The sequence below is a fragment of the Elgaria multicarinata genome, chromosome 3, assembly GCF_023053635.1.
Source record: "Elgaria multicarinata webbii isolate HBS135686 ecotype San Diego chromosome 3, rElgMul1.1.pri, whole genome shotgun sequence".
In the NCBI taxonomy this organism is placed as follows: Eukaryota; Metazoa; Chordata; class Lepidosauria; order Squamata; family Anguidae; genus Elgaria; species Elgaria multicarinata.
The window spans coordinates 29,960,435-29,988,373 of record NC_086173.1 but is presented as its reverse complement, the minus strand read 5'-3'; the positions used below and the strand labels follow the sequence as shown (position 1 = coordinate 29,988,373).

Sequence of the window (27,939 nt, the reverse complement as noted above, 5' to 3'; positions counted from 1 at the left end):
GCTGGATGGCATTCTAGTGGGAAAAATTATAAATACAAGTGTAGGATTGTAAGGTTCTGAAGTGCATTGTTTTCCTTGCAGAAAGCTCTCTTTTTTTGCTATTTTTAAAAAGATAAACGCTTCTTTCTTTATAAATAATTTCTTTTCTTTTTTTTTTAAAGCAACACTGACTTGTCTAATGTGGAAACACTGCACGACACAGAGAAGAGGGGTAGGTAACCACGAAGGAAATTCTCTTTGGGGGGGGGGACCCAACATTTTGTAACCCCTCCCACCCACCCCAACAAAAATCAGCCTCCAAAAAGAGAAAATCCCTAAAGTGCCTGATATGGTAGGGATCATTCTAGCAGCGCATACGCAAGTTATCGGAGAGGACCGCGTCGGTTGGACAACAGCACCCATTTTGCATACAAGGGAGTACGAGCTGCCTAAGGTATCATAGTGTCCCAGGTACAGTAGTTCTCAATTCAAGTGTTTTCACTGGAATCAAAAAAGGGCGAACAACGACAAACAAACAAATAAACAAACAAAAATTACCATAAAGGAAGGAGCAGTTATAGTGGCACTTTGCCAGGAGCTGCCGTCCTTCTTGGCGGTCCCTCGTTTAATCACACTCTTAATGCCAAATAAAACTGAGAAGAGATTCAGGCTGCTGCTCCCTGCCTAGACTGCACGGCCCACAAAAGTGAACGTTATTAGTCAGGAGAAAGTGATCACAAAAGGAGAGGGAGCCAGGGCAGGTGGGAAGCCCAGAATGGTCAGGATTCAGAGGCTCCAATGGAGAGTTGTGCCCTGCTAGCCCACGTGCAATTACTTTGGTTTGCCTTTCGTTGTTGTTTTTTCTCCTCTCAAAAGCCATCAAGCCGGGGGATCTCGAATTTAAATGGTTAGCCATTTAAAGAATCTCACCAGGCCGTGGACTCAGAAGCAACAGGGAAGGCCCTTTGGTGAAGGGCAGAGAAAGGCAGAGCTCAAGCAGGTTTTTCAGGGTTCACGGGCTAATTCTAAGCAGAATTAATAAAACAGAATAGTTTTGTTTAAGGAATTAGAATCTGCATTTGTTTGAGAACTACATTACTGTTAGTTCATTTTAATGACAAGAGATGCTAGTGGTCAAAGCAGAAGTCTAGATAGGAAGCTGAAGCTGACATCCTCTTTTTCTTTTGTTTTTGGTTCCTAGGCCCAGCCCAGTCTTGTTCTCCTTTAAAGTGTCCTATATTTATAGAATTCCTAAATAAATAGAAGATATTAGATCACCCATCGTGGTTTTTAAGCTACTCCGAGTAACAGCCATCTAAGCCGATGGCATTGTGCCTATCCTTGGTGTAGGGGCAGCTGTTCCCATTGGGCAGGGCGCTGCAGGCCGCCGTCTTGGCAGCAATGCCGCAGTTCTTGAGGAGGTTGAAGCTGAAAGGGCTGATGGCGTCTTTAGGTGGAAAAGGCTTCATGGTGGAAAGGATAAGTGCCAGGCAGTCAGCAACGTCTTTGTTGGGGGCGCAAGCCAAGGCTGGGGTATGGCCTGCAAAACAAAAGAGGCACCGTCATTCCCCCAAAGAGCAGGTTTGGGCAAATACGTACCATCACGTTTTCTAGCAAGAGCTGGGGACCGCAACCCCTCTGAAGACCACCTCAGTTTTATGCCAGGAACCAGAGGGGGCATCAAGGGTGCCACTATGTCCTTTTTTAAAAAAATGCTCCTCTCCCCGTCGCCTTCTACCAGGACATAGCCAGTGGTGTGATTGCAGCTGGCCCTGAAAACAGCAACATCACCATGCTGGGCCTAGAGAACATGCAAGTTTGTTCCACACCACTCTTTCTGAAACCTCAACGGAGCACAAAGTCCACCCTTCTTACAGGAAGAGCACTAGCTGGGTGTGGGTGGAAGGAGTGCTAAGACTCGGACCCGCCGTCCCTTCCCACTCCTTAAGACACAGTGATAAGCAACACGGAGCCCTCCAGATGTTTTGGACTACAATTCTCATCAGCCCCAGGCAGCACGGCCACTAGTCATGGATTATGGGAATTGTAGCCCAAAACATCTGGAGGGCACCAGGCTGCCTTTCCCGGTGTCTTAAGAGATCAGAATGGTGAGAGTGCATTCAGTTTTTTCCACTTCCTGGAATGGCCACTGGCCTCCCTGACATTGCAAAACAGGATGGATTGGTGAAATACTAGCCAGGTGGCAACGCTTTGTGCCACGGCTCATTTGTATATTTTGGAAACAAGCAGCTAACACAACATGGGAAAGCTTGTGTCAATCTTGAGAAACCTTGATAGAATATTGACAGAAGTCGCGAGAGTTGAACACACAACTAATCTGGGTTTCTCAGATTGGTCCATGTAGTCATTGGATCCTGTACTTGTTTTCCTCTGCTCCCATAATAGGAGTTTGGGATAGGGATTAAGATTGGGGAAGAACAAGGGAGGAAAGAGTCAAACATCCCAAGTGCATCATTTCTCCATCCTTAGCACAAGGTGATAAATTAATAAAACAACGCAAATACCAGAGAACCTAATAATAATGGATCTCTCCTGTCATTACTAGTTTGGCTGCCATTATCTGTACACAGCAAAAGGTCCTCCACCCTGGGAGCTGCTTTGTGGATGAAAGGCAGTAATCTGGTGTATAACATGAAGAAAATTCACTGTGCATGTGTTGCAAACCCATTCATATTAGCCTCTCTTTCCTAAACCTGCAAATGTATTTTCAGAGTTCTCCCACACACAGCTCCTGCTTAAGAGTTGTATAAGTCCAGGCACTCACACATGAGCAGCATTTATCTAATAGTCAGAGGAAAAATGGGCGGAGAGTCAGTCTGCCTGTTGTACATCCTCAGCAGCTGTTATTTTTCTTCTTCCACCATCCACTTCCAACGGAGCATGAGTGTGAAACGGGGTGCAGAAGCCTTTTCCGCATGAGGACTTCATTCTACATCAGAGAAAATCTTGGGGGCTGCATTCTAGTGGTGGGCGGAGCCGAAGGCAAAAAGGGGTGGGGCAAAAAGGCCCAAATGCCAGCCTATTTTAACTTAAAGCTCTTAGTGACAGTAGCTAAGCCTTTGGAGAGCCATTTTAGAATGAGAGAAAACTGCACAAAAGGCGAGAAACTGTCAAATGAGAAGTGGTTGGAGGAAAGGGGTGGTGCCAGGGGAAGGGGCGTGGCCTCCTGTGGAACCCTGGAAGGGCCTGATTTGGCCCCCGGGGGGACTGAGGTTCTGTATTCCTGGTGTAAAGGAATTGTTTGACCTCAAAAAACAAGAAAAGGAAAACCCAGTTCACGCCATCCCTCATCCAGTCCGAATGACTCACTCTAACCAGGTAAGGGGTGGAGGGGGAATGCAGTCCTTGGCCCGGCCCCATCTATCCTGCAGCCCTGCCCTAACCTGAGCCTTAACCCTAACCCTCAGGTCCCACTGGGACATCCCCACAGCCAGTAGACAACTATTCCTGGTGTCCCACTCAGTCTGCCTGTCTGTCTGGTGTGGCTAGCTTCTACTGAGACCCCAACTGCTGCCCTGGGAGCCAGTCCTACCCAACCCTAACTCACTGGGACATCCCAGGTCCCACTGGGACATCCCCCACAGCCACTCAAAGAGACTAGGCAAGCTGTCTAGATCGCCCACTCAGTCTGTGAAGCCTGGCTAGGCTCTCTCTATGTGTTGGGGCTGAATTTCTGCAGCAGGAAGCCTTTAAAAATCTTCACTTGCAGAAGAAGAATTTGTTGGAATTTGAACATCTGTGGAAATCATTAAAAACCCAAGATCCACCAGCCACCAGATTAAGAACATGACAGCTAAAATTAGGAACATCGCCATGTCGAGAACTAACTTGTTAGCATAGACATCCTGAAAGGTGGGCTAAAATTTACTTAAATGAATTAGTAGTAGCAGTAACAATAAAAATAATGACAATAAGAAATGAGAGGAAGATGATCTCATTCCACTTCAAATGAAAAATGTAACAGATGTGCAATGCTCACCCACCCACTCAATAAGGCTGCTCTTACTTCATCTAGACTGAAGAGATTTTACTCAAAGATAAAGGTCCCATTCACGTGCAATAGCAAATTGTCAGTTAATTAACCCACAAATTCTGTGTTAATAAACCCATGATTTGCCAGGTTGTGTGCTGCATGTGAACCACTTCCACTTTGAATTATCAGTCTCTCATTATCCTGATTGTAGGTTGTTGCATGACTTGTGGACACAGACACTTTGCATTGTTTGTGGGTTAAACAACCCAAAATTAACCTAAGAAATAAACACAGATTAACTTTGGATGGTTTAACCCATGAACAACTCAAAATGTCTGGGCTCGCACATCAGGCAGCAACCTATGATTGGGCCAATTGGAGGTTGATTATGCAAAGCGGAAGTGGCTCACATATAGCATGACAAATTGTAGGTTAATCAACCTGCAATTTCCTGCTGGTACGTGCAAACTGGGTTACACTGTGCTGTCTCTGACCCCACCAATCCAGAAGAGCTTCTAGGTGTGAAGAATACGCACCTTCTTCATCCACAGCAAGCACAGTGGCACCTCTGCTCAGCAGAGCCTGAACAACAGAGGCCAGTCCGTTTCGAGCTGCAATATGGAGCGGCCTGTGCGTAGCAGGAAGAGAAAGGGGGTGTATTACTGGACCAACCTTGGGAGAGGGAAACAGGACCCATCTCTTGTAACCCATGGTATTCAGCGTTGTTGATCTGGCTCACATTCCAAAAGAAGAACATAACTAAAACTACTGTCCAGAGGAGAAAAAACATTTCAGATGGATTGAAGATACCCCAAGTAAAACTTGAAAACATTGCTCAGCTTGCTTTCCACAGCAATTGTTCATTCCACTCGTTTTTGGAAACACGTGGCAGCAGTTCTGGGGTTTTTAAGGGAATGTAATGAGCTGTAGGTTGTTATACTGGAAGAACCAGGAGACCTGGTATCATGAGAGCATTGATTTATGGGGCAGTGACAGCTGCCCCATCAATAAATGTGCTACCATTGAATCATAGCAAAGCATTTGCCAAAAGCAGGAGTGCCTGATAAGAGCAGCCAAGACATCTCTAGACAAATTCGAGAAAACTCAAAGAAGTTTTACAACCACTCAACAGTCTAAAGCAGGAGTGGGGGAACATGTGGCCCTCCAGAATTTGGTGGATTGCAACTCCCATCAGTCCCAGCCAGTCTAGCCAATGATGAGGGAAGATGCAGTCCAACAACATCTGGAAGCCCACCCCTGGTCTGTAGCCTAAGCTTTGGGGAGGGATCATAGCTCTATGGCAGAACACATGTTTACCATAAAGAACGCCCAAGGCTCAATCCATGACAACCTCCATTAAGAAAAAAAAGATCGGGAGCAGTAAGGAGAAAGACCTTTGTCTGAGATCAGGGAGAGTTGCTGCCACTTAGAATAAACAATGCTAGGCTAGATGGACAAATCGTTGAACCTGGGATAAGGTTCCTTCCTATCTGAAGCTATGCTTTGATAAACAAGGCTAAAGAAGTATTAGATTGCTCCTTACTGAACACACTATAGATGTCCCTTCTTTCACCACACCTGGGCTCCCAAATGTCCATTGTTTCTGAAACTCCGACCTGGTAGCCACACTCCAAGTTAAGTGACAATAATTCAGCTGGAAGCAACCAAAATACTGTTCACTCTCAAATGTAGGAGACACTTGCTTTTTGAGGGTCACCTAACAAGATGCGTTTTCTGGACTCATTTCAAGATTTGTACTGCGTTGTTTGGTAGCAAAGAAGATGGGGTGTGTGAGAGAATAATTTCTTATTTTCACCAGCTGTGCAAATACTCACATCTGCAGAGCACTGTTCGTTGCATTGATAAGGCCAAGGTCTTGGGTTTCCCCCAGAATCAACAAGGCACACTTTTCATGACCCTGGAAAGAAAAGATATATTGTTTAAAGGAATATTTTTATTTTTGAAAACAGGTCTTTCCTGAATTGCACTCTACCCCTTTGGCTTATTTCTGATGAGGAACAGAACGTGGGTTCTCTCCTCTCCTACACAAATTCCCTCTAGTTATGGTCTTTCACATTGCCCAAGTTGATCAAATGGTGGTTGTATGACAAATTGTAATTAGAGAAAACCAGGAAACAGAGGAGGGAGTTGGCATGTGAGAAGGAAAGAGGAGCACACAACCCCCCATGGCATGTTTCCGATCCTCAAAACAATGGGCCAGTTCACACATAAAGGCAAATCATGGGTTAATTAACCTACGATTTGCCATGCACGAGCGGGAGTGAGCAAGCTCCCTCCAACAACAAACCATGAGGTAACTTCTGGGTTGTTGAGCACGTCTCACTCACAGCCTATAACATGGCTGACGGTAAGTTGTTAATTAAAAGTGGGAATGAGCAGTGTGCAGGAGGCAGCACCCCTGCTCACATCTGCTATGTGTGAATCTGGTCAATGATTTGGAAGCTCAGAGGATGACATCAAAACTGGGGCTGCATAATGTTTGAAGAGTAATATTTCTACCTTAAACTGTGCAGCACTGCCTCCTTGTGAGGAAAATGCAGACTGCACTTTGCTGTGTGGGGAGAGCACGAGCACCACCCTAGGAGCGTTTTATCACATACTCATTACTAACCATTCATAGCTTCTCGCGGATCCTTTTGACGATGACGTTTGCCTCCCGCCCCTTCTGCTCGTTTTCCCGTCACAAAAAAAGACCCAGAAAATCCGACTTTTTTGGCTGTAGCAAAATGTGTCACCATTTCCTGCTGTGTACAGAAGCAGCAGGATAAAAAAGGCCACTGAATGGGCCACATGGTCATTGTTTGCTTCCTCTTTCTTCTCCATGTGAAGATCGAAGAAGTATTGTGGGACAGAAGTGGGAGGGGAGGGGAAAGCGACGGTAGGGAAATGTGATTCCCCACATCTGATGACGCTCCACATCTTTGGAACCAATTTACTAGATATTGCAAGAGTGGAATAGCAGGTGATGGTGGCTGCCATTAAAGGTTTATAGCACTTGTGTATCCTATACACAATTTATGAAATTCTGAATTTTCAAAGACGGGAACTAGCACTTGGCCTGCACCCCCAAATGATGGTGCTATAACTTTGGCCATTAAATTAAAAAAAACCTAAACTGATCCAACCTTCTGCAACATGAAGGTAAGATGGAAAATCCCCAGGTAAATGGAGGAGAAAGAGCAAGATAGAAAAAGCTCATGGCCTCTCAGGACTTTTTCAAGGGATCCTGGATTTTAACACAGGACATGGATTCTGAGAGCCATAGCTTTCAGTTTTGAAAACAGTAAATTCCAATCCTCATGACTGTGCAGAAACGATCTACATGTTGTCAAACATTTCTACTTAAGGATTCAGTGCTCCTTGGGCTCGTTTCTACATTTACTTCATGGCCTCCAGTTATCATCTCCTTCCCATATACATCTGCTACCCCCACAATTTTCCCTGCCGACGGAAATCCAGATTCTGCAGAAATCCAAATATTAAGTGTTTTCCATCATTTATTTGGAAAATAATAATTTGGACTAGTTTCAGGTGCAAAGTAGGGGTGGGTCCTGCCCATGGACCCCATTTCTCAATCCAAATGGTACAGGACCACTCCTAGCATTAAATCTAACAGCTATATGGAAGACAGCTGCTCAAAGTGACTCTTGCAGATCTCATCCGTGGGTGCTATACCTTACTGCAGGCCAGGTGAAGAGCTGTGTTCTTGTTGACATCCAGCACAGTTAGATCTGCTTTTGCTCTGTACAGCAGAAACTCTGAAAATGGGTGGAGATGCAAAGTGAGAAGTGGCCAACTTTATTTATTAAAATATTTATACCCTACCTTTCATGTCGAAGGGCCCTTCAAGGCAGTTAACGTTAAAGATAAATACAATGACTAAAAACAGCAGCCTAGAAAAAATCTAAGCAGCAGAGTTGCATCCAGCAGAGAGGCTCAGCTCAAGAACTGAGCTGAGAGAAATCCCCTCCACTGTCAGGAGGATGCTTCCAAATGAGCTCTTCTGAAACAACCTGGCCCTAGCCTTTCACTGGAAGGCCAACAGAGAAATGGCAGGAATTTCAGAATTCCAGGGTCATGGCAGAAACAACCCTAAAACAGGGATAGGGCCCTCCAGCTGTTGTTAAGACTACAGCAACCTTCCCTGACCATTAGCCATGTTGACTGGGGCTGATGGGAGTCGAAGTCCTACAATATCTGGAGAGCCATAGGTTCCGCACCAAAATATCTTGGGTCATTTCCAGATGAGGAGAGAGAGAGAGACAGAGCAAGAGCTGCTCTTACTTCCTCCCTAGGAAGTCATTCAGGCTGGGTGGATGGACAATATCTAAACAGGCCCTGAAAAGATTGTTTCCAGGCTGCCTTTCATTTCCAGTTTTTAAAACTGTAGAAAACCAGCTGGGGGAAAAGTTACTGAAGATATGCATCTTATAGAATACAAATAGCCAAATACCAATCAGCAATGGGCTTGTTGGGAATGGGCTTTTCTGGCTTCTACCTTATTACACAGTTTTAAGTAACTAGACCTCAGCAAAGAATAGAATTTGGTAGTGGGGTGGAGAGAGAAAACAGGCATAAATGTAGAGGATTCACCACTCACCAACTGCTGCCGTCTGGCCATTCTCAGCAGCCATCATAAGAGGGGTCCTTCCTAGTTGGTCAGTTGCGTCTACCTCAGCCTGGTGGCGCAAAAGCAGTTGTAAACCATGGATGTTGTCTGCAAAGGCAGCAGCGTGAAGGGGGGTCCTGGAATAAGAAGAAATCTCTTTAACTACGATGGAACTGACATGCTCCAAATCAGCTTCCTTCCTATGTATGTATAGCACGGTTGTGAATTGAGACCTTTTCAGGGCATTGCTTCTTTGCTCAAGAGAGCAGCTCTTGCTCTCTCATTTTTGTAAGGGACCCTGCCATCTTGCCTCAAGGGAATTCTTCTACAAGAATTCCACAACAAGAATTCTTCTACAACAGGGATATCACAATTGCCCGGCAGTGGAACGGCAACATTTTGTCCCTGGGAAAACACCATTCCTCACTCAATTAACAAACATCCTATACAATTTTGAATGCTGTGTGAAATGTAACGGTATAAATCTCTTGAGAATATATTGGACATCAGGAAAAACTTCCTCACTGTTAGAGCAGTACGACAATGGAAGCAGTGACCTAGGGAGGTTGTGGGCTCTCCCACACTAGAGGCCTTCAAGAGACAGCTGGACAACCATCTGTCAGGTATGCTTTAGGGTAGATCCCTGCATTGAGCTGGGGGCTGGACTTGATGGCCTCAAAGGCCCCTTCCAACTCTACTATTCTATGATTCTTTTGGACAGTGGCCGTCACACTGAAATTGGCCCATGATACAATTCCAGTATCATTTCACTTCTTCAGAAGCTGAGTGATCTCCCTCTGCCTGCTCTCCCCGCTAGCTAAGCTGCCTAGAGAGCATTTTTATCCTTAAGACAGCCAATGCATATTTTAAACAGACAGGTGGGCATGGCAGAAGAGGCATGGCAGCCACCAAAAACAGCAGTTCTGCACCTTTCCCCTCTGATTGGTTACACTGAGCAAGTACATAATCCAACATCTTCACATTCCTAGTTTCCTTTTCACTTAACGGTCTGCTACTTATAGGGCTAAAAAAAGGAGTGTCACGATGTCTCATGCTTTGTCTCACTGTACGTTACTGAATGAAGGGGGGGAAATGCAGGGCTGCTGTGTTTGAGGGAAGCCACATGTCTCCGTTAATGTTTACTTCCACTCTAAGAAACCGGTAGCAAAGCTGGGAACTGAACTCAGATCCTTGCACACTAGATTAGCATCTTAATAACTAGGCTTAAAGTTTAGTACCAGTTGACACCATAAGAACAGAAGAAGAGCAGTGGTGCTGGATAAGACCAAAGGCCTTTCTAGTCCAGCATCCTGTTCCCACAGTGACTAACCAGATGCCCCAATGGGAAGCCCACAGGCAGGATACAAAGGCGATAGCACCTGCCCACTTGTATTTCCCAGCAACTGGTACTGAGAGGCATATTGCCTCTGATTCTAGAGGTAGCATGCAGCCATCATGACTAGCAGCCATTGAGACAGCCTTATCCTTCATGAATTTGTCTAATACCCCTTTAAAGCCGTCACCATATCTTACGAGCCATGTGAGGAAACCTGTCCTGAATCTCCCACCATTCGTCTTCATTGCATGCCTTGCCTTCGAATACTACACCAGAAGCTTGTGGGGCTCCTCTCTCCACCCTGCCAACAATGCCTCTAGCTTCTATGCCACTTCTTGAAGGGAAGCTTCCCATCCAAACAATGTCCTGGGCAGTGATGTCTGATGGAGTGTCCACCAAGGGCAATCAACAGGATTGCACACTCACTCACCTTCCTTTGGCATCTCTGCTATTAACAATCTTGGCACCCAATGCTTCCACAAGCATTTCAGCAGTGCCATCCTGGTTGTTAATTCTGCAGAAGGAAGAAAGTGTGAGAAGCAAATGAGTTATAGAATGGCTCAGCTAAATTTTCTTCTGCAGGGTGTCAAAACGGAGGAGAGCTGACAACACGGCACAACACATGCAAACGTAGGTACGGCTCAGCGGCAGAGCAACATGCTTTGCATGCAGAAAGCCTGAGGCTCAGTGCCTGGCGCCCCTACTTAAAAAGGACTGCGGGCAGCCTCTGCTTGAGACCCCAGAGAGCCACTGCTAGTCCAAATAGACAACGTGGGACTGGCTACTGGTCCAAGTTGGGCTAAGGCGGTTTCATAAAGGCAGCCCTGGAAAATCATGGAAAAGAAAGATGGGGTAAACATTGAAAAACAATCAGAAAGTGCCTTCTTGGTGGCTTCCCCCAGCTATGGATCTCCCTCTCCCTGGAACCTCATCCAATCCAAACTTGCATATCAGTTCCAAAGCACTTCAAGGCCTGTTTGGGCTGGCTTACAGAGGATCAAGGTGAATCCAGCAGAGATGGGGGCCTTTTATGGTATTTTAATGTGACCAGTTTTTTTTATTATTCTTATTATTCTTGAGCCTTCAAGGCTGAAGCAGGTTATCAAGTTAAAACAACTACATAGAGTTCACACAATTACCCAGGACACTGTAGATACTCTAGCTGCTGCTTCAAGGTGTTCGCCCCTATCAAAACCATGGGCATCCTGCCCACAATTCTCTTCTCAGGCAGGACAAATGAAATAAGAGCTAAGAACTACAGCAGTCTGCTGCTCAGTCTTGCTGCCCACTCCTTGTAGAGCTTGCAGATCCTGGGAGAAAACCGCAAGTGTCCTCACTCGCGCATTATCTTACTAGTGGCAAGAAGCAAGGGCTCCATAGTTGAGATGCCCCCTTCCTAATTTGTAGTCCCCAGATGTTGTTGGCCTGCAACTCCCGTCCCTCAATCCTGAGCCCAGTGCGCTTCAAAAAAATTATTAGAGATTTGGACGAGGAGGTGCAGGGAACGCTTATCAAATCTGCAGATGACACAAAATTGGGTGGGATAGCTAATACCCTGGAAGACAGAAACAAACTTCAAAGTGATCTTGATAGGCTGGAGCACTGGGCTGAAAACAAGAGTGAAATTCAAGAGGGATAAATGCCAAGTTCTACACCTAGGAAAAAGAAACCAAATGCACAGTTACAAGATGGGGGATACTTGGCTCAGCAACACTAAAAGTGTTGCAGATCACAAGCTGAATATGAGCCAACAGTGTGATGTGGCTGCAAAAAAGGCAAATGCTATTTTGGGCTGCATTAATAGAAGTATAGCTTCCAAATCATGTGAGGTACTGGTTCCTCTCTATTCGGCAGTGGTTGGGCCTCATCTTGAGTACTGCGTCCAGTTCTGGGCTCCACATCTCAAGAAGGGGTTCAGAGGGGTGATGAGGATGCTCAGGGGTCTGGAAACAAAGCCCTAGGAGGAGAGACTGAAAGAACTGGGCATGTTTAGCCTGGAGAAGATTGAGGGGAGATTATAATAGAACTCTTCCAAGTTCTTGAAAGGTTGTCACACAGAGGTGGGCCAGGATCTCTTCTCGATCAACCCAGAGTGCAGGACATGGAATAACGGGCTCAAGTTACAGGAAGCCAGATTCCGGCTGGACATCAGGAAAAACCTCCTGACTGTTAGAGCAGTATGACAATGGAACCAATTACCTAGGGAGGCTGTGGACTCTCCCACACTAGAGGCCTTCAAGAGGCAGCTGGACAGCCATCTGCTTTAAGGTGGATTCCTGCATTGAGCAGGGGGTTGGACTTGATGGCCTTACAGGCCCCTTCCAACTTTACTATTTTATGACTGGACTGCAACTCCCATGGCTGGGGATGATGGATGTTGTAGTCCAACACCACATTTAATCCGATTTGAAATTGCTTTACAGGGCAACCCCGGAAACTGTAGGCATATGAGAGGGCTAAGGATCTGTATATTTAAAAAAGTGCTCTGCACTTCACGAGACTGTGATTCTCAGGATACTGTGTTCATATGTGTGTAGGGAGGCACAGGTAACAGTATGTAGTGCTAAGTGTTTATTTGTGATGTAGGTGTTGGCTTTTGTAGCGTGAACAGTGCTATATGGCAACAATAAGGCCCCTGCATCACCTTATAATCTAAGAATGATCCAGGGCAATGATGCCTCTTGAGAGAGATAGTTTCAGTAGAAAGGTTGCAGCTCAGCCTGGCATCACAGAAGCAAAAATCCATCTCTATCTCTGCTTCAACAATCTGCTGATCATTGCACACGTGCACGCCCACCCTGCAATCCCAAGGACCAATTGTGACTTACACTGCACAGTGCAATGGAGTAAAGGGATTTCCTTCTAGGTATGCAAATGGATTGTGTTCAAGTAACAATTCAAGACAATCTTCATGCCCTGGTAAAAGGAGAGAAGAGGCAGGAGAAATGATCAGATTACCTTCTACCTCCATTATTATTATGAGCAGAACTGAGAGATGCCTTTGCTCAATTTTTCAAGCCCTTCAGATGCTCTCTGAGAACAACAAAACAGTCATATAAACTGGAAATTGGTGGGCATGAGTTTCTGCCGCTTGCTTTAATGAACCAAGTTGTAACAGAGGCCATAGTCACATATCACAGCAGGCCAAACATCCTGGCTTAATAAGCCTACCCAAGGGGAGTTGCACAATTTCCTCTGCTGTGTAAATGGTGGCCGTAAAGGCCACATTTACACAAAAGTAAAGGCACGAACAGAGAAAAGGGGAAAGGGTGAGTGGCCACCTGGGACCCCAGATTTGGCCACTCAGTCTTGCGGTTCTACACTCCTGTACTATATTGTCTGTGTCCTACTAGTGGCCTTACTGAACAAACACCTACTCAGACTGGCTCTCCCCTGCCACCGGAAAGGGCAATTTGAATCGTGCATGGATCTCGGAATTCTTACCGCTGTAAGAAGCCCAGTGCATTGGTGAGTAGCCACTATAGTCCACCACAGAGTCCAGAGGGTCAGTAGAGAGCGCTGCCTGCAGCAAGGTCCTCAGGATTTCGGAATGCCCACACACCGAGGCAAAATGGATCGGGGTCCGGCCCTTGAAATCCCGACACAATACAAAGGCATCATGGTCCAGCAGTGCTGCAAGGCAGTCTTCACAACCAGTCACAGCCTAGAAGCAAAGGATGAGAGAATGGGCCCAACCCAAGCACTCCTAGCATGGTGCTAATAAGGAATCTTGGCAGGGCCAGGATGGTCCTGGGGAAATTTGCAGATCAAGAGCAGCAAGAGAAGTTCAGGTAGTAATTCTACTTCAGGCACGTGGAAAGGGCAGAAACAGTTGTTGCAAAAGACACTTGCAAATCATTACTAAGGAACAACAGATACTCTCTTACTAAGCAGTAATCCGTAGATCATATTAACAGGAACAGTACATCTTGAGACCGTAAGCAGCTGAAAAGGCTTTTTATATCCTCCTTTCCCTCTCTTTCAACCTACTCTGCTTAGTTAGGGCCAGTCAGACTCCGTGTGGGAAGAGACTCCAATCTCTCTTCCCACACAAAGTCTGACTGGCCCTAACTAAGCAGCACATGCAGCTCCTTACAAACACTCAAACAGGATATCCAAGCACACCACTAGGAATTGCGTGGCCAGTATGCTAAGGCAAACATCTGGAACAGACAGTGACTGACTCTCTGCTGTTTTTTGATGAGCCGAAGATTTGAAATGTTTAAATTTTGTTTCAAACATCCTTGACTGAAGGGGCTCTTAAGAGTTTGCTCACAACCAGCACGTGTAGAGCTCTTTGCATTAGCTAGCTTAGAAGACCCGTGAATCCAGAAGCTGTCCTTCCACTCACCCCTCGGTGCAGTGCAGTCCTGCCTCTCCTGTCTGCCGCGTCCACTGTGGATCCCTTCTCAAGTAAGAGGTGGACACAATCTACATGGCCGTTCATGATCGCCAACATCAATGGGGTTCTGGGAGAAAAGCAAGAATGGCTCAGGCATAGCACAACGAATAGTGATAGGGTGGAAAGGGCTTATCCCTAATTTTAGGGAGCTCGAGGACTTCCACTGTTATCTTTATGGAAGGGAAAGGTGGAGAGATAGCAACTTGGTGGTTAAAATGAGAAGAATCAAAAGCAAGACTGACTTCAATTCTAAGCGGGGTTCCAGAAAGAAATGAGAGCTTTTAACGTTCAAAAGGTAGAAGGTTATAGTCTTATCACTAGGGGGCTATGTAGGTCTTTTGTTGCAAATCAAAGCAGGTAGGAAGAAGGATCCTTGGTTGCTAACTTCAAGTACTGGAGAAGAAGGAAAACAAAGTGGTGGCAGAGGAGGGTAAGGGTATGATGTGGAAGCTGCTAGTCATGGGGCTTTATGTAAGTAAGAGCAAGGCCCTTTATTTCTGTGTGATTCCTTTCACATCAAGGAACAAGGCTCTCTCTTCCAAGGGTTTACATTATAGAGATCAGGGGCACACAACCTTTTGCGCCTGGAAAGCTGCAGTGGACATCGGGGGCGCTGGGGGCTGCACCTGTTTGTGAACTCTGGGACTGGGGAGATGCTTCGGGGGTCACTGAAGGAGGTGGAGGCTTAAGCTCAATTGGCATCACAGCTTTTGTGCCGCCGATAATGGTGGAAGCAGAAACGCACACAAGCAGCGATGGAGGCCACTGCAGGGTGACAAGGGGGAGGAGAGGAGTGGGCTTTAGCATCATCCCACTCCCAGTGACCCCAACTGACATCGTTGCTTCTGCGTCGCCATGAGTAACGTGCAAATACGGTGCCAAGGGGCGAGGGGGGTGGAGGAATGGGGGGGAGCACAGGGTGCCACATATGGCCTGTGGGTTGTGCACCCAATATAGATGAGAAGCGGAAGTGGAGAAGCCAAGACCAGGGGAGCTTGTGCCACTGTTGTTGTTTTTATACTGTTTTTATGTTTTTAAAAATTTTGTATACTTTTAATGTTTACTATTTTTAATTGTTGTAAACCGCCCAGAGAGCTTCGGCTGGGGGGCGGTATATAAATGTAATAAAATAAAATAAATAAATAAAATCAGCTCCTAAAGGGACTATCAATAGCCCGAGAGGACTATATTCTGATGTTACCAAAAACACAAACAAAATAATTGTTTGTTTCTGCATTTAAAAACTGTAAACTGACTTGGGCACCTTGTTAGAGAGGTGGTATATAAATGTATTGATTAAATAAACAAATAAATAAATGTGTATTCTGCATCTGAAAAAGAATGAAGTTCTGCAAAATAATTTGAATTCCAAAAGCTCTACAAATTATTCAAATTAAGCAAATGTGCACAGTCTCTCTCTCTCTCTCTCTCTCTCTAATAGTTAGCATTCTTTGTTCTGGTTTTGTTAGGTCAAGGAGGGAGGGAGGAACTATGAACACACACACACACACACCTGCTTCCAAATCTTGTTCAGCCACTATTTCAGCAAGTATTACTCATATTCTTGAAAGAATTATCATCACAGCCATATTGGCTAGAAACATGTTCCTCCTTTAAAATGAAAGATGATACTTTTGAAAAGTGAATTCTGCATCCACTACTACATTCTGCAAATGTTTTGTGCTCCTGTGGACTCACAGCAACCATTCAGCCCTGCCTATGATTATTTCCTATAGAAATCTGGATCCCTGAAGAACAAAGCCGCAAACAGCTTTGCTTGTCTTCAGGAACAGAAGGACTTCCTGCCCAAACAAGCAGAGGGATTAGCATTCATAAATCAGTGGAAACTCACTGTCCATGGAGGTCCATGACATCTGTGATGTCGACTCTCTCCCCACTGTCAATGAGAAGATGTAGGGAATCGGTGTTCCCATAGGCAGCTGTAAGAAACGTAAGAGGAAGGACAACATAAATAATTATGCACCCAATTTCCCTTCTCCTAATAGTTTCGCAAACTGTCATTTCAGCAAGGACCCAGTGAGTGCTCAAGGTCTGTTTGCTTACAAGAGCAGCCAGGAGAAGGCAAGCGAGCGTCACAACACAGGAAGTGCCATGCTTTCACCTGCAGCATGTAGAGGTGTCCACTTCTTCTTTTTCTCCTTCACAAGAGCAGAAGCACCATGGCTGGTGAGCACCTCCACGCACTCCGTGGAGCCCCTCTCCGTGGCAAGATACAGAGCCGTCCGCCCTTTGTGGTCCCGCACATCCAGGTTCACCAGGGTTTCGGCAAGTGTCTTCAGGGCTTCACAGTGACCGTTATAGGCCTGGAAGGAATGCCAACGTTTAGTTAGATTTGCATGGTTTGCCTCTCAGCAAAATCTTAATCCAGCGAAATCCTAAACGCATTTACTCAAAAAATAAATGCCACCGAGAGAAAGGTCAACAACTATGTTTATGCTGGAATGGAAACCTTTGATAGAACATCTGAAGGAGATAGAGAAAAATTATGTATTTGTTTGTGGATTTAAGTATTAAGATGGGAAAGAGAGGAAAAGAGGATGGATTAGAGAGAAATGAACTATGATTCTGTGAATCCAATGCATGAGACTCAGATAAGTCATAAGAAAGAACTGAATTTGATTGACATATAAATGGTAATTAGAAATTAGTTCGCATTTCTGGCATGAAGAGGGCCAAAAAATGTACTTAAACCTTACCCTTAAATGTTTTTATTGTAAGTGTAGTTGTTTTATGTATACCTTTGCTTGTATGTATTATATGTGATGTCTGTGTTGGTGATGTTTAAAATAAAAAGAATATCAAAATAATAATAATAAAAAAATGTCACCAAGTTTGATGGAGCTACTCCCTATCAGGTATGCTTAGGGTTGCAGTCTAGAAGAACCGATGAGGATTCAACCTTCTGGTGTTTGCCTAGATTTTATACTCTCTCTCTCTCTCCTCACTGTACTAAGCAGAACCCTGGCACTCGAAAGATAATCACTGTAATTGTACAAACAGTTCTCTTTACAGTATAGATACAACACACAATGCTGAAAATCCAGGTTTATGACAGATATACTTACAGCTAAGTGCAAAGGGCTGACAGGAATGGTGCTTTCCACATCGTCCAGGCAGTTAAAAGACATTTCCAGGAGCTACAATAAAAAGACACAAGGTCCATTCTCAATGTATCAGTGGCACATTGGAAAGGTATTATTTTACCATCTTTCTGAAGGTATCTTTGGGCATAAATGTTTCTATGTTGAGACTAATCATATACCTTAATGTATGCAATGCGTTAAAGGGGAAGAATTTAACCTGGTTAAATTATTGGCAATTGGAACAATGGACGAAGAAATGGTTAAGAGATAATGGTGAATGCAGAGAATTGACAAAATTTGAGGAGCTGATTGTTAAAAAAGAAAAGGAAAAGGGAGAAAATAAAGGGATAAAAGGTTTAACGAGTGGAATATATAGAATACTGGTTGGGAATGGGGAGACAGAGAATATGGGGAAGATGGTTTGGGAAACAGATCTGATGGTACAGATAGGGCAACAGAGTTGGGAGGGAATATGGAGACAAAGAGTGTTGAGAAACATGTCAGTGAGAATTAAAGAAAATTATTATAAAATTATATGGAGGTGGTATCTGACCCCAGTGAGATTAAACAGAATAAATAAGCTGTATTCAGCAAATTGTTGGCGAGGTTGTGGGGAAAAAGGAACGTATTTACATATGTGGTGGGAATGCGAATATGTACAAAAATTGTGGAAAATAGTGTTTAATGAGATAAAAAAATTGTTGGAATGGAGATTGAAGAGACACCTAGTGTGGCATTACTATCATTATATGGAGATTTAAAATGTAATAAAGAAATTAAAGAATTGATAACAAATTTGCTGACAGCAGCAAGATTAATTATATCTAGGAACTGGAAGGTCCAAGGAGATTATCGTATTGAAGAATGGTATAAGGAAATTTGGGATATTGCCATTAATGATAAATTGACATGTAATATAAAAGAGGAGGCATAAGAAATATGAATGAATTTGAGGGAATTTGGAAACAGTTCCTGGTATATGTGTTCTCTAAAGGAAGTGGAAAACCACCACCAGAAGAAGTAATGAGATTTTGGAAGCAGGAATAGATCCCAAAGGGTGAAGGGGAGCAATTGTATTGTTTGATTATGAATAATGATAAATTACAAAAGTTAACAGTTGAGCAAATTTATGTAATATTTTTTTTAATTTTCTTTTTTTCCTCTTTGATTGATTGTTTTAATGTGATGTTGATGCATTTTAATTTGTGTTAATAAAAATTATAACAACAACAAAAATGTATGCAATGCAGGAAGTGTTTTCTCACTGCAAGTAATTATACTAGCAGGTGGTAACTGCACCTCCCAGATGAATCTCCATACAGCTTTTAACACCATTTTTATATCTGTTCATTTTGCATATTGACTTGCGCTAATTTGTTGTTTCTCCTGTTCAAAAAGCTTTTGTACGCTCTGTATTCAATTGTGGTTTTGCTACTCAGCTGTTCAAATGTTTTCAGTTAACGTTACTGTTGGGTTTTGTTTTGTTCTAACACAGTTGCATTTTGTTTTTGGTGAGGGAGTACTTTTTTAATGTTCCCAGCATTATTATTTATAAGAGAGGAAAGACTGATTACATATTTTTATATGTGGATTTTGTAAAACTTATTGGGATGCGAAGTGTGTCAGCCATACAAGCGGCATTCAGCTATTCAGAAAAACCCGCAAGGCAAACTGGAGGGGATGTAAGGAACCAGGTACCACCCAGCATATGTGGTGGTCCTGTGTAAAAGTGGCAAAGTTTTGGACTGTAGTCTTTGGTGAAAAGGATAAGATACTTGGACAGCAGTGGGAGAGAACACCAGAGTTGGCACTTTTAGGACTATTTCTGGTAAACAACAAAAACTGCTCCTTTAAGCCATTGGCTGGATTTTTGTTGGCGGCAGCCAGACTGGTTATAGCTCAATTTTGGAAGGACCTAAAACGATTTTCATTGGATGCCTGGTGGACTCGGGTTTGGAAGATTGCCTTATCTGAAAAATTAACAAACAAGTTACAGTTGGCAAAAGGAAGTAGGGAACACGATACATTCGCTACAGATTGGTATCAATTTATTATGTATGTCGGTAACACTTAATTTCATAACACTTTGCCTGTAGCATATCGGTCTCTCTGGTCCATGTGAATAATGTATTTTGTATTTTTCTGTCTTAATTTATTATAATTACTGAATGCTTGGACTATTGCATGTAGGAGTGGGGGGGGGAGAAATAGAGTGTTAATTTTCAAAAATGTCAAAATAAAATAAAATTTGTATATATATATAAAAAAGAGTGACACCGACAGAACTTAAGATGTTTGATAAAAAGGAGCACTGGAAAAGCTAAGGTGTCCAAGACTCTTGCTATGCCCACTGGTCCTAGATGAACGTATGTGTAGTTTTCCACTTGCCAGTTACTAAGGCTTTGTCCTGTACTACAACCTAAATTTGTTAGTCTGGAAGCTGATTTAAGAAAGTATGAAACCACTGCAAGAGAGTTCTGGGGTTCAATGCCACCAGTATGCTGGTGATACACAACTCTAACTCTCCTTTCCATCTAAATCCCCAAAAGATGTTCTAATTCTAAATCAGTGTTTGATGCCAGTAATGGACTGGACGAGGGAGATCAAACTGGAGCTTAATCCAGATGAGACAGGTGTGTTCCCGGTTAGTCAAAAGGCCGATCAGGGAATAGGGATTCAACCTACGCTGGATGGGGTTACATTCATCCTGAAGACTCAGGCTCGCCATTTGGGTGTATCTGGCCCTGAACATGGATGCCCAGGTTTTGGAGGTGGGCAGAAGGGTGTTTGCACAGCTGAGGCTAGTGCACCAACTGCGTCCATTCCTAGAGGTGTCTGATCAGGCCATGGTCACACATGTCTTAGATACATCCTGTTTGGACTACTGTAACACGCTCTGTGTGAGACTATTTGGAAACTTCAGCTGGTCCAGACTGGAGCCAGTTACAGGGAGCATATAACTCTCTCGTCACAGGCTATTGATCTGTTTCCAGGCAGAGTTCAAAGTGCTGGTTACGATCTGTTAAGACCTCAATGGCTTGGGACCAGGCTACCTGAAAGGCCATCACCTCATATGAGCCTGCCTGGGTTTTAAGATCTTTGGGAGAGGCCCTTCTTTCAATACCACTGCCTTCAGAAGTGCCTTTGGTGGTGACACAAGTGAGGGCTTCTCAGTGCCCCCTCCCAGGCTCTGGAACTCCATGCTCAGGAAAGTTAGATGGGCTCCCTCTCTGTTGTCCTTCTACCAGCAGGTAAAGATGTTTTCATTTAGGCAGGCCTTTGGCATTCAGGCTGATTTGTGGCTGAAGGGTTTTTTAACTGGTTGGTGCTGTTCATTTCCTTTACTGCTGTGTTTTAAATCTATTTGTTTTTATGTTACATATTTTAATTAAGATTCTGCTTTTAAATCTGCATTTTACTGTTAGCTGCCCAGAGTGCAATTTTCTGGCAGAAAGGTGGGCTATTAAATAAATAAATGACTCAATGACTCAAACCCCAATTCAAACTTACCAACTCAAGGTTCTGTCTGTTGCCGTAGGCAGCTGCGTAATGAACAGCAGTGTATCCCTGCTTGTCCCGGAGAGATGGATCAGCACCATTATCCAATAAGAACTCTAAACAACTGAAACAAATGTAATTAGATTAGGCATAACATGCACCTAGAGGACCTAAAAGCTTTTGCACAAACCCAGACTTTGCCATGGTTTGTTCTGAAAGCTCTCACAACAGCACTTCATAAGTCAGATTTCTCAGTGAAGAAAAGGAGCTCCTCACCCCAATACAGAAATACACAACCGGACAGAACAGCTGGATTCCAAGGTAAACTCACATAAAGCATTCCTTTCAACCCAAGGCAGAGACCTGGGCAGGAAGCGAGACTCCTGTGTTCTCCCCTGCACCAGCAGTATATCTCAGTGCAAGAATTACACACGTAAGATTTAGAAACAGCAATTTAATTCTCTCTCTGTGTCAAACTGACATTTGGGCACGTTACAACATCAATTCAAAAACAGGTTTTAATCATGAGAAAGGAAAACGCGTAAAAGAATTTATTTATTTTTATTTTTATTTATTACATTTCTATACCGCCCAATAGCCGGAGAATGAACCGATTCCAGAAGCATCTTTTTAAAAAGAATGTACGGCATGTTCCAAAGTTGAGAAGCCAAACCCAAATTTGGTAAAAGGCTAATTACTGAAAAAATTAAGCCACAATAATGGAATGACCTAGCAATGGGTGCTGTACAAGCACAGAGAGTCACCAGAGAGCCAAACATTCCCAAAGCAGGCGTAAAAACAGGGCCCAATGTGGTCTTCAAGGCCCTAAAACCAGTCGTGCTGCATTAAATTCAATCTGCCAGGCCAGCTGATAAAAGGAAAGTGGGGAAAGGTGACAGCTGAGCTCCTAAAACTGGATGCCAAGAAGTGTTCAGATGAGCTACTCACAAGATTGCCTCCTTCAGTCGTGACTCCTTCAGTGGCTCCTCGTCAGCATCATGGCTGTTTCCTGAATGAGTCTCAGCTCTGCAAGGAGGGAAACTAGATCAATTTGGCTGAGACACAGTAGAGCAGCCTTCCCCAACCTGGTGCCCACCGGCTCCCAGCATTCCTGACCACTGGCCATTTTGGTTGGGGCTGGTGGGAGTTGAAATCCAAAACATCTGGAAGGCACCAAATTAGGGAAGGCTGGAGTAGAGACAGAGTCCTGATCGTGTGACAAAGTATACCCCTTTCCAAAGAAATCACAAACTTGGCAACCCTATACAAGAATAAATTGCATGAAAACAATGTGTATGTGTATCTGGTAATCAGAACAAGTTATAGAGACCCAGTACTACACAGCGGATCAGGCCTGTTGACCTCAATGGCTCCTAAACTTTCCCTACAAATTCACACAAGCCAAGTATGATCTGAAAAGAAGTCCTATACAATGTGCCAGGAACCAAAGGCTCTCTTTCCAATTTCAGAGTTCATCAGCCCTCATCACTTAAGATAGAGGAAAGACGCCTGTAGACATTAAGTTAATTTCCTCGGCCCGAGAATGTTAAATTTCAAATTTAATCCAGCAGACGTTTCTAGTCTTCATTGATAGAAAAAATCAGAATGTCTGCAGTATGTCCAAAAAGCAGAAAGCAAACTCATGAGAGTCCTAAACTGATTATGATTTTAAGATCTACAGTATAAAGTTATTATTATTTTAGAGTCTGAATTCTAAACATTTGGGCAGATAGTGCCATGATCATCACTTCAGCTAGATGGAAGTCAATGAAAGCTTTAGTGCTTAATTGATCCCCTATCTTCAAATCTATGGGATAGAAAGCAATAAAAAGGTAGTTTCTATTGCTGGTCTTTCTGGTGAGAAAATTACATGGCTGTTCCTGCATTAGGCAAATCCCCTACTTATTTTTCCTACCTCCTGTAAGTATCTGAAGCAGCAGCATAATGTAAGGGAGTGCAGCCTTTACAGTCAGCTTCATTAATACTGGCTCCGGCAGTGACAAGCGTCACCGTACACTGATAGCTGCCATTAGCGGCTGCGTAGTGCAAAGGAGTCCTGGATAGCAAAAAGGAGAAACGGAGGATTAGGGCACTGTGGCTTACATGGTATACAAAATATCAACAGCACAGCAAATCAGGATCAGCTCAAGCCAATGCAGTAAACTGGCCCCGGTTCTAGATCAATGCAGGGCCAAAGTGTGGCATTACCTAAACCAACAGACTGAAGGAATGGAGAGCCTGAACCACATTCATCATTTAGGAACACATGAAGCTGCCTTAGACTGAGTCAGACCGTGGGTCCATCTAGCCCAGTACTGTCGACACTGACTGGCAGCAATGGCTCTCCAGGATTTCAGGTGGGATTCCTTTCCTTGCCCTACCTGGAGAAGCCGGGGATCGAACCTGGGGCCTTCTGCATGTCAAGCAGGTGCGCTTTTATTACATGATCCTCATGTAATAAAAGGTGTTTTATAATTCTGACATGCTCGTCCTCACAAACATGTTCTAAGGCAGGGGTGTTGAACCCCTTTCAGCCAGAGGGCAGAATTGCATTCTGGAGAAGCTCGGGGGACGGGACGGGGGACACACAAAATACCTGCAATACGAGCATATTTTAGCTTAAAACTTTTATTGCTAGAAACTAAGCCCTGGGAGAGGCAGCTCAACCTTTTAGCATGCAATCGCTGGAAAAACATGAAACGATTAGCGGCCAGAAAAGGAGAGACATTAGAGGATTGGGATCCCAGGAAGGGTGGATTTCGCCTCTAGAAAGGGGGTGAATGGGAAAGTGATGGTCAAAGATGATTTGGTGAAGAAAAACTACCAAATAATTGGCAGTCAGGGATATGTGTGTGGGGGGGGGGCTGTCAGGGGATTGGGATGGCAGGAGGGCTGGATTTCACCCACAGGGCTGACGTTTCCCCACCTCTGTTCTAAGGGTTGCTCTGTAAGTGCCAGTTTACAAATAGAGAATTAAGGCAGAGATTATAAAGCCTGACAGAGGAACATTGGGTTTGGTAGGGCAAAAATATAGATGTGAACAAGCCCCTTAAGCTCAGCAGCAGCTTAAAAACAGTGAGTTACACCACTAAAAGCAGCTCCATGTTAACCCAGTGCAAAGCTTTCAACCTCTGGACAACTTTCATTACCGCTCACCTACAGCTCTTCCTAGCTCATGGGAAAAAAGGTACAGTGCTCTAAATTTACCTTCCAAACTTATCTCTCCTCCTCAAGTCAGCGCCGCTGCTCAACAGCAAGTTAAGACATTCAACATTCCTAAAGAGAAACCGACGGAAACAGAGAATGCACTTGAACAATGAGATTGCATGCGGAAGAAACAAGGAGTGACTTAGAGTACCGGTAGTGTCTGAATGGACAGAAAGGGTTTTGGCTGGATTTCATATTCAAAATGGAAGAATTGGATAGCATGGCAGACACCCTCCTATTAGACTTGTATTTGCATGCAATGTCAACTGGGATTTTTTCCAGGTTTTTGCACACTTTGCAAGCTTAACAGCTTCTGCTTTGCTGGTACAAGCTCAAGACCATTTTTGTTGGTGTTACACATCCTTGTATCGAGGGGGCATACGTTATGAAGCAGACTGAGGTGCCCGCATCAGGTGGCGAAGTGGGAAGAGTGGGGAATTGTGCTGCTCCCGACCCGCTGCCCTGTCGCCTCCAGTGGGTGCTCTGGAAAGCCCTGCCAGCCGCTGTCCTGCTGTGGCATTTGCTTCAGCAAAATAATGGCTGGCAGGGCTTTCTGGAGCAGCTGCCCACCCTCTGTTACCCTCGCATTGCACGCCACCCCTTCCCTTTAGTTTTGCTGCCAGTGCAGCTGGAGTCAAGACAGCTCCGCCCCTGGAAGAGGCAACACAGCAATGCCAAAGGAAGGGGGGGCATGATGCAGCAGGGGGAAGGGGTGGCAGCGGCATGTGTCCTCTCCTACCTTAGGCGGAGAGAGACCTTGGGCTGAGCTGCTTGGGGGGAAAGATGACCTGAAAGCACACTTGTCAAGAGTGCTATATCATTGCAGGCATCCTTTATCCACCAAAGAATCCCTTGTTCGAGCCACTGGGAAAGATGGCTATGCAGACAGGGAATCCTATTATTCTTATCTGTGTTAGCAGGATCAAAGGTAGCCTCTCCCCAACCTGTCTGAAGTACAATGAGAAATATTATCTCATGCTAACAAGGAATCCCCCTAATATAGGCCCTGCACATTGGGGATTAGAAGAGCCCCATTTTGATTACAATACCTTTCCTGCACTCCAACCAATGGATATCCTCTGAACCTGGAGGAATCCATTCCCTCCTATTTGAACCCAAGCGGCCCAGCCTCTTACCTTTCTTTCTCCTTCATTTAACTAAAGGTAGCCAATAAGGTAAGGGGAAATATGATCATGCAGAGCAGTCTTCAGGAATACCTTGCCAAGGTAAGAACAAGACGTGATACTCACCCACCGGAAGCAGCAGCATGGAGGCATGTTCTCCCGAGGTTATCTGGCGTATTGATATCAAAGCCTGCAGACAGCACATGCTCATTGCTAAGTGAGGAGACGATGCTGTACAACTGACCTGCGAATCCCAAGACAGCAAGGTAAGTGGGGATTGGACAGGGTTATTAGCTAACGAAGTCCCTGAAAAACTCAATAAGCCTTTTCACACATATAGGAAATGCATGCTGGTAGCCCTCGTTGTTATGAAGACATTTATGCAGGTGTTGGGCTGGTTTGCACAAAGCGAGAGTGGACAAAACGCTGCAGTGGCTTGTTAATCACCCTGTCCTTGCTAGTCCAATTCACATAATTACCCTTGCTGAGCGCAGCTTCTCGTGGTGTCCAAATCTGGCAAGTGCGACTAGTTGGGTGGTTAACAAACCACCCAGAACTCACAGCCAGTTGCAGAATTGTGGGATGGTTTACTAACCACCCTAACAAGCCACCCTTGACAGGTTCAGATGACACAAGAAACTGCAGCAGGGGGGTTGAATCAGCAACCTGGTGCCCATGTGAACCAGGACAATATCTGAAAGTTCAAGTGTTTAGTCAATGGGCCTTCAGTGCCATGTTACTTGTCACACAGCGATGAACACTTTCTGCTCCTCTTCATTCATGCCACACTGTTCTTACTGTATACCAGTTTTACAAAACCCCAAATAATTAAGCTCAAATCAAGCATGTACACAGGGTGAATTGACTGGAAAATGAGCAAACTTGCATATTAACTATCTCTCCTCTCTCATCTCACACTATTGCCCCGCTCATGCTCTTCGCTCCTCTGATGCCATGTTTCTCGCCTGCCCAAGGGCCTCTACTTCCCTTGCTCGGCTCCGTCCATTTTCTTCTGCTGCCCCTTACGCCTGGAACGCTCTTCCAGAACATTTGAGAACTACAACTTCAATCGCAGCTTTTAAAGCTCAACTAAAAACTTTTCTTTTTCCTAAAGCTTTTAAAACTTGATGTTGTGCAGACTTTATACTGTTAGTTTTACCCTACCCTGTGCCTGCTTACCCTACCCTGTGCCTGTTTGCATTCTCTTCCCCTCCTTATTGTTTTACTAGGATTTTATTAGATTGTAAGCCTATGCGGCAGAGTCTTGCTATTTACTGTTTTACTCTGTACAGCACCATGTACATTGATGGTGCTATATAAATAAATAAATAAATAAATAAATAAATAAATAATAATAACAACAACAACAATAACTTCTTTTAGACCAGAACATGTGTTCTCTTTGTGCAAGAATTCACTGGAGAGGGGAGGACATCTTTCCACACAGATTAAAAATACATTCCTGAAATTAGACAAGGAAGTACAAATCTAGCTTCAAGACGGAAGATTTTCCTCTGCTGTCGCTCTCAGAGTAGGATAGGGAAAATCTTTTTTTAACATGTTGTCTGGCTTGCCTCTTGTTCTGAAGGCAAGGAAAATATGGTCCCATCAACTATCTTTTCTTAAGCTTTCACTCACAAAGCACTGCCAATTGATTAAAAAATGCAACCAAATTCATCTATCTGTCCTTCAAGCTTTCTTGATTGATTGCTCTGAATTCAGGCACATGCATAGAAAGGACTGGTTCCTCAGGAACCAAACCCCACTCTAAAAGTGGTAGTGAAGGGAAAAGAAAGGTTCCACATACCTGAGGAAAGTAGCTTACGACAACAGTCTGAGAATCCAAAGAGAACAGCTAAGTGCAAGGGGAACATGTCATGGATCCCACGCCTGGCAAAACAAAGGAAAGAAGCATGATTACCTAGACCAGCTGACACACTGATCCCATTTCCACCTTTTTTCTCTCTCTGCATGAATCAGTTGTGAGCATTTATTACCCCCAATGTGTATTTGCAATCACTAATGTAGGTCAGTTGCCATTCCACTCAAAAGAATGAATGCATTACTCACCCACACTAATTGTATGTACGAAAAGAGTGGTAGCCTGGTAACACCCACTGTCACTTCCCTCCTGACAGATGCCACCTTAAGAGAAATGTCCTCACCTTGCAGTATCAGCACCATTCGTCATCAAAGTACTAATTAGCAGCTCGTGGCCGTATCTAGCAGCAACATGGAGGGGGGTATTGCCATATTTGTCAGCGCAGTCAATCTCACTGCCTGTAAAAACAAACATGATCCATTATTTACTTTGGTCTTTGGGCTGACCAGAAGCAATGGGCAACTCTGGTGTGGCAGGAAAGAGAGTGGAAAGGACTAGATATAACTATGAATGATTCTCAGTTCTTTTGGTTCTGCAGTTAATTCCTTGGGTGATTTTAGTTAAGTCGTGTCTTGGTGTGCTTAAGTCTTCAGAACAGCAAGGAGATGAATTAACACTGGGTCAACTGACGCTCCTGTAATTCAAGCAACAACGCTCTGAAATACAATTGTGGACTTCAAGGGGTTAAACTTGCTTTAAATGAGGGTAGGAGGAGAAGGCTATCAATGGCTGCTAGTCCTCATGGCTATGTGCCAACTCCAGTATCAGAGGCAGTAAGCCTAT

At 44.3% G+C, this 27,939-nt stretch overlaps 1 protein-coding gene across 2 annotated transcripts in view; it reads right to left on the bottom strand.

The window, feature by feature from the left end:
* Positions 1 to 777: 777 nt before the first annotated feature.
* Positions 778 to 27,939, bottom strand: part of ANKRD52 (ankyrin repeat domain 52) — a 62,377-nt gene continuing 35,215 nt past the window's right edge. Inside the window, exons 11-29 of one of the 2 annotated variants that reach the window (XM_063119826.1) lie at positions 27,440 to 27,554; positions 27,082 to 27,164; positions 25,401 to 25,518; positions 24,151 to 24,219; positions 22,859 to 22,999; positions 21,892 to 21,969; positions 20,956 to 21,067; positions 17,428 to 17,499; positions 16,464 to 16,665; positions 16,194 to 16,281; positions 14,291 to 14,408; positions 13,384 to 13,603; positions 12,768 to 12,855; positions 10,370 to 10,453; positions 8,595 to 8,740; positions 7,670 to 7,752; positions 5,809 to 5,891; positions 4,510 to 4,601; positions 778 to 1,519 (exon numbers count right to left, since the gene is read on the bottom strand). In XM_063119826.1, the coding sequence (XP_062975896.1) occupies positions 1,275 to 1,519; positions 4,510 to 4,601; positions 5,809 to 5,891; positions 7,670 to 7,752; positions 8,595 to 8,740; positions 10,370 to 10,453; positions 12,768 to 12,855; positions 13,384 to 13,603; positions 14,291 to 14,408; positions 16,194 to 16,281; positions 16,464 to 16,665; positions 17,428 to 17,499; positions 20,956 to 21,067; positions 21,892 to 21,969; positions 22,859 to 22,999; positions 24,151 to 24,219; positions 25,401 to 25,518; positions 27,082 to 27,164; positions 27,440 to 27,554 (2,237 nt within the window). In that variant the 3' untranslated portion in view covers positions 778 to 1,274. The remainder of the gene's footprint in view (positions 1,520 to 4,509; positions 4,602 to 5,808; positions 5,892 to 7,669; positions 7,753 to 8,594; positions 8,741 to 10,369; positions 10,454 to 12,767; positions 12,856 to 13,383; positions 13,604 to 14,290; positions 14,409 to 16,193; positions 16,282 to 16,463; positions 16,666 to 17,427; positions 17,500 to 20,955; positions 21,068 to 21,891; positions 21,970 to 22,858; positions 23,000 to 24,150; positions 24,220 to 25,400; positions 25,519 to 27,081; positions 27,165 to 27,439; positions 27,555 to 27,939) is intronic. The other variant, XM_063119827.1, reaches the window with a different exon arrangement.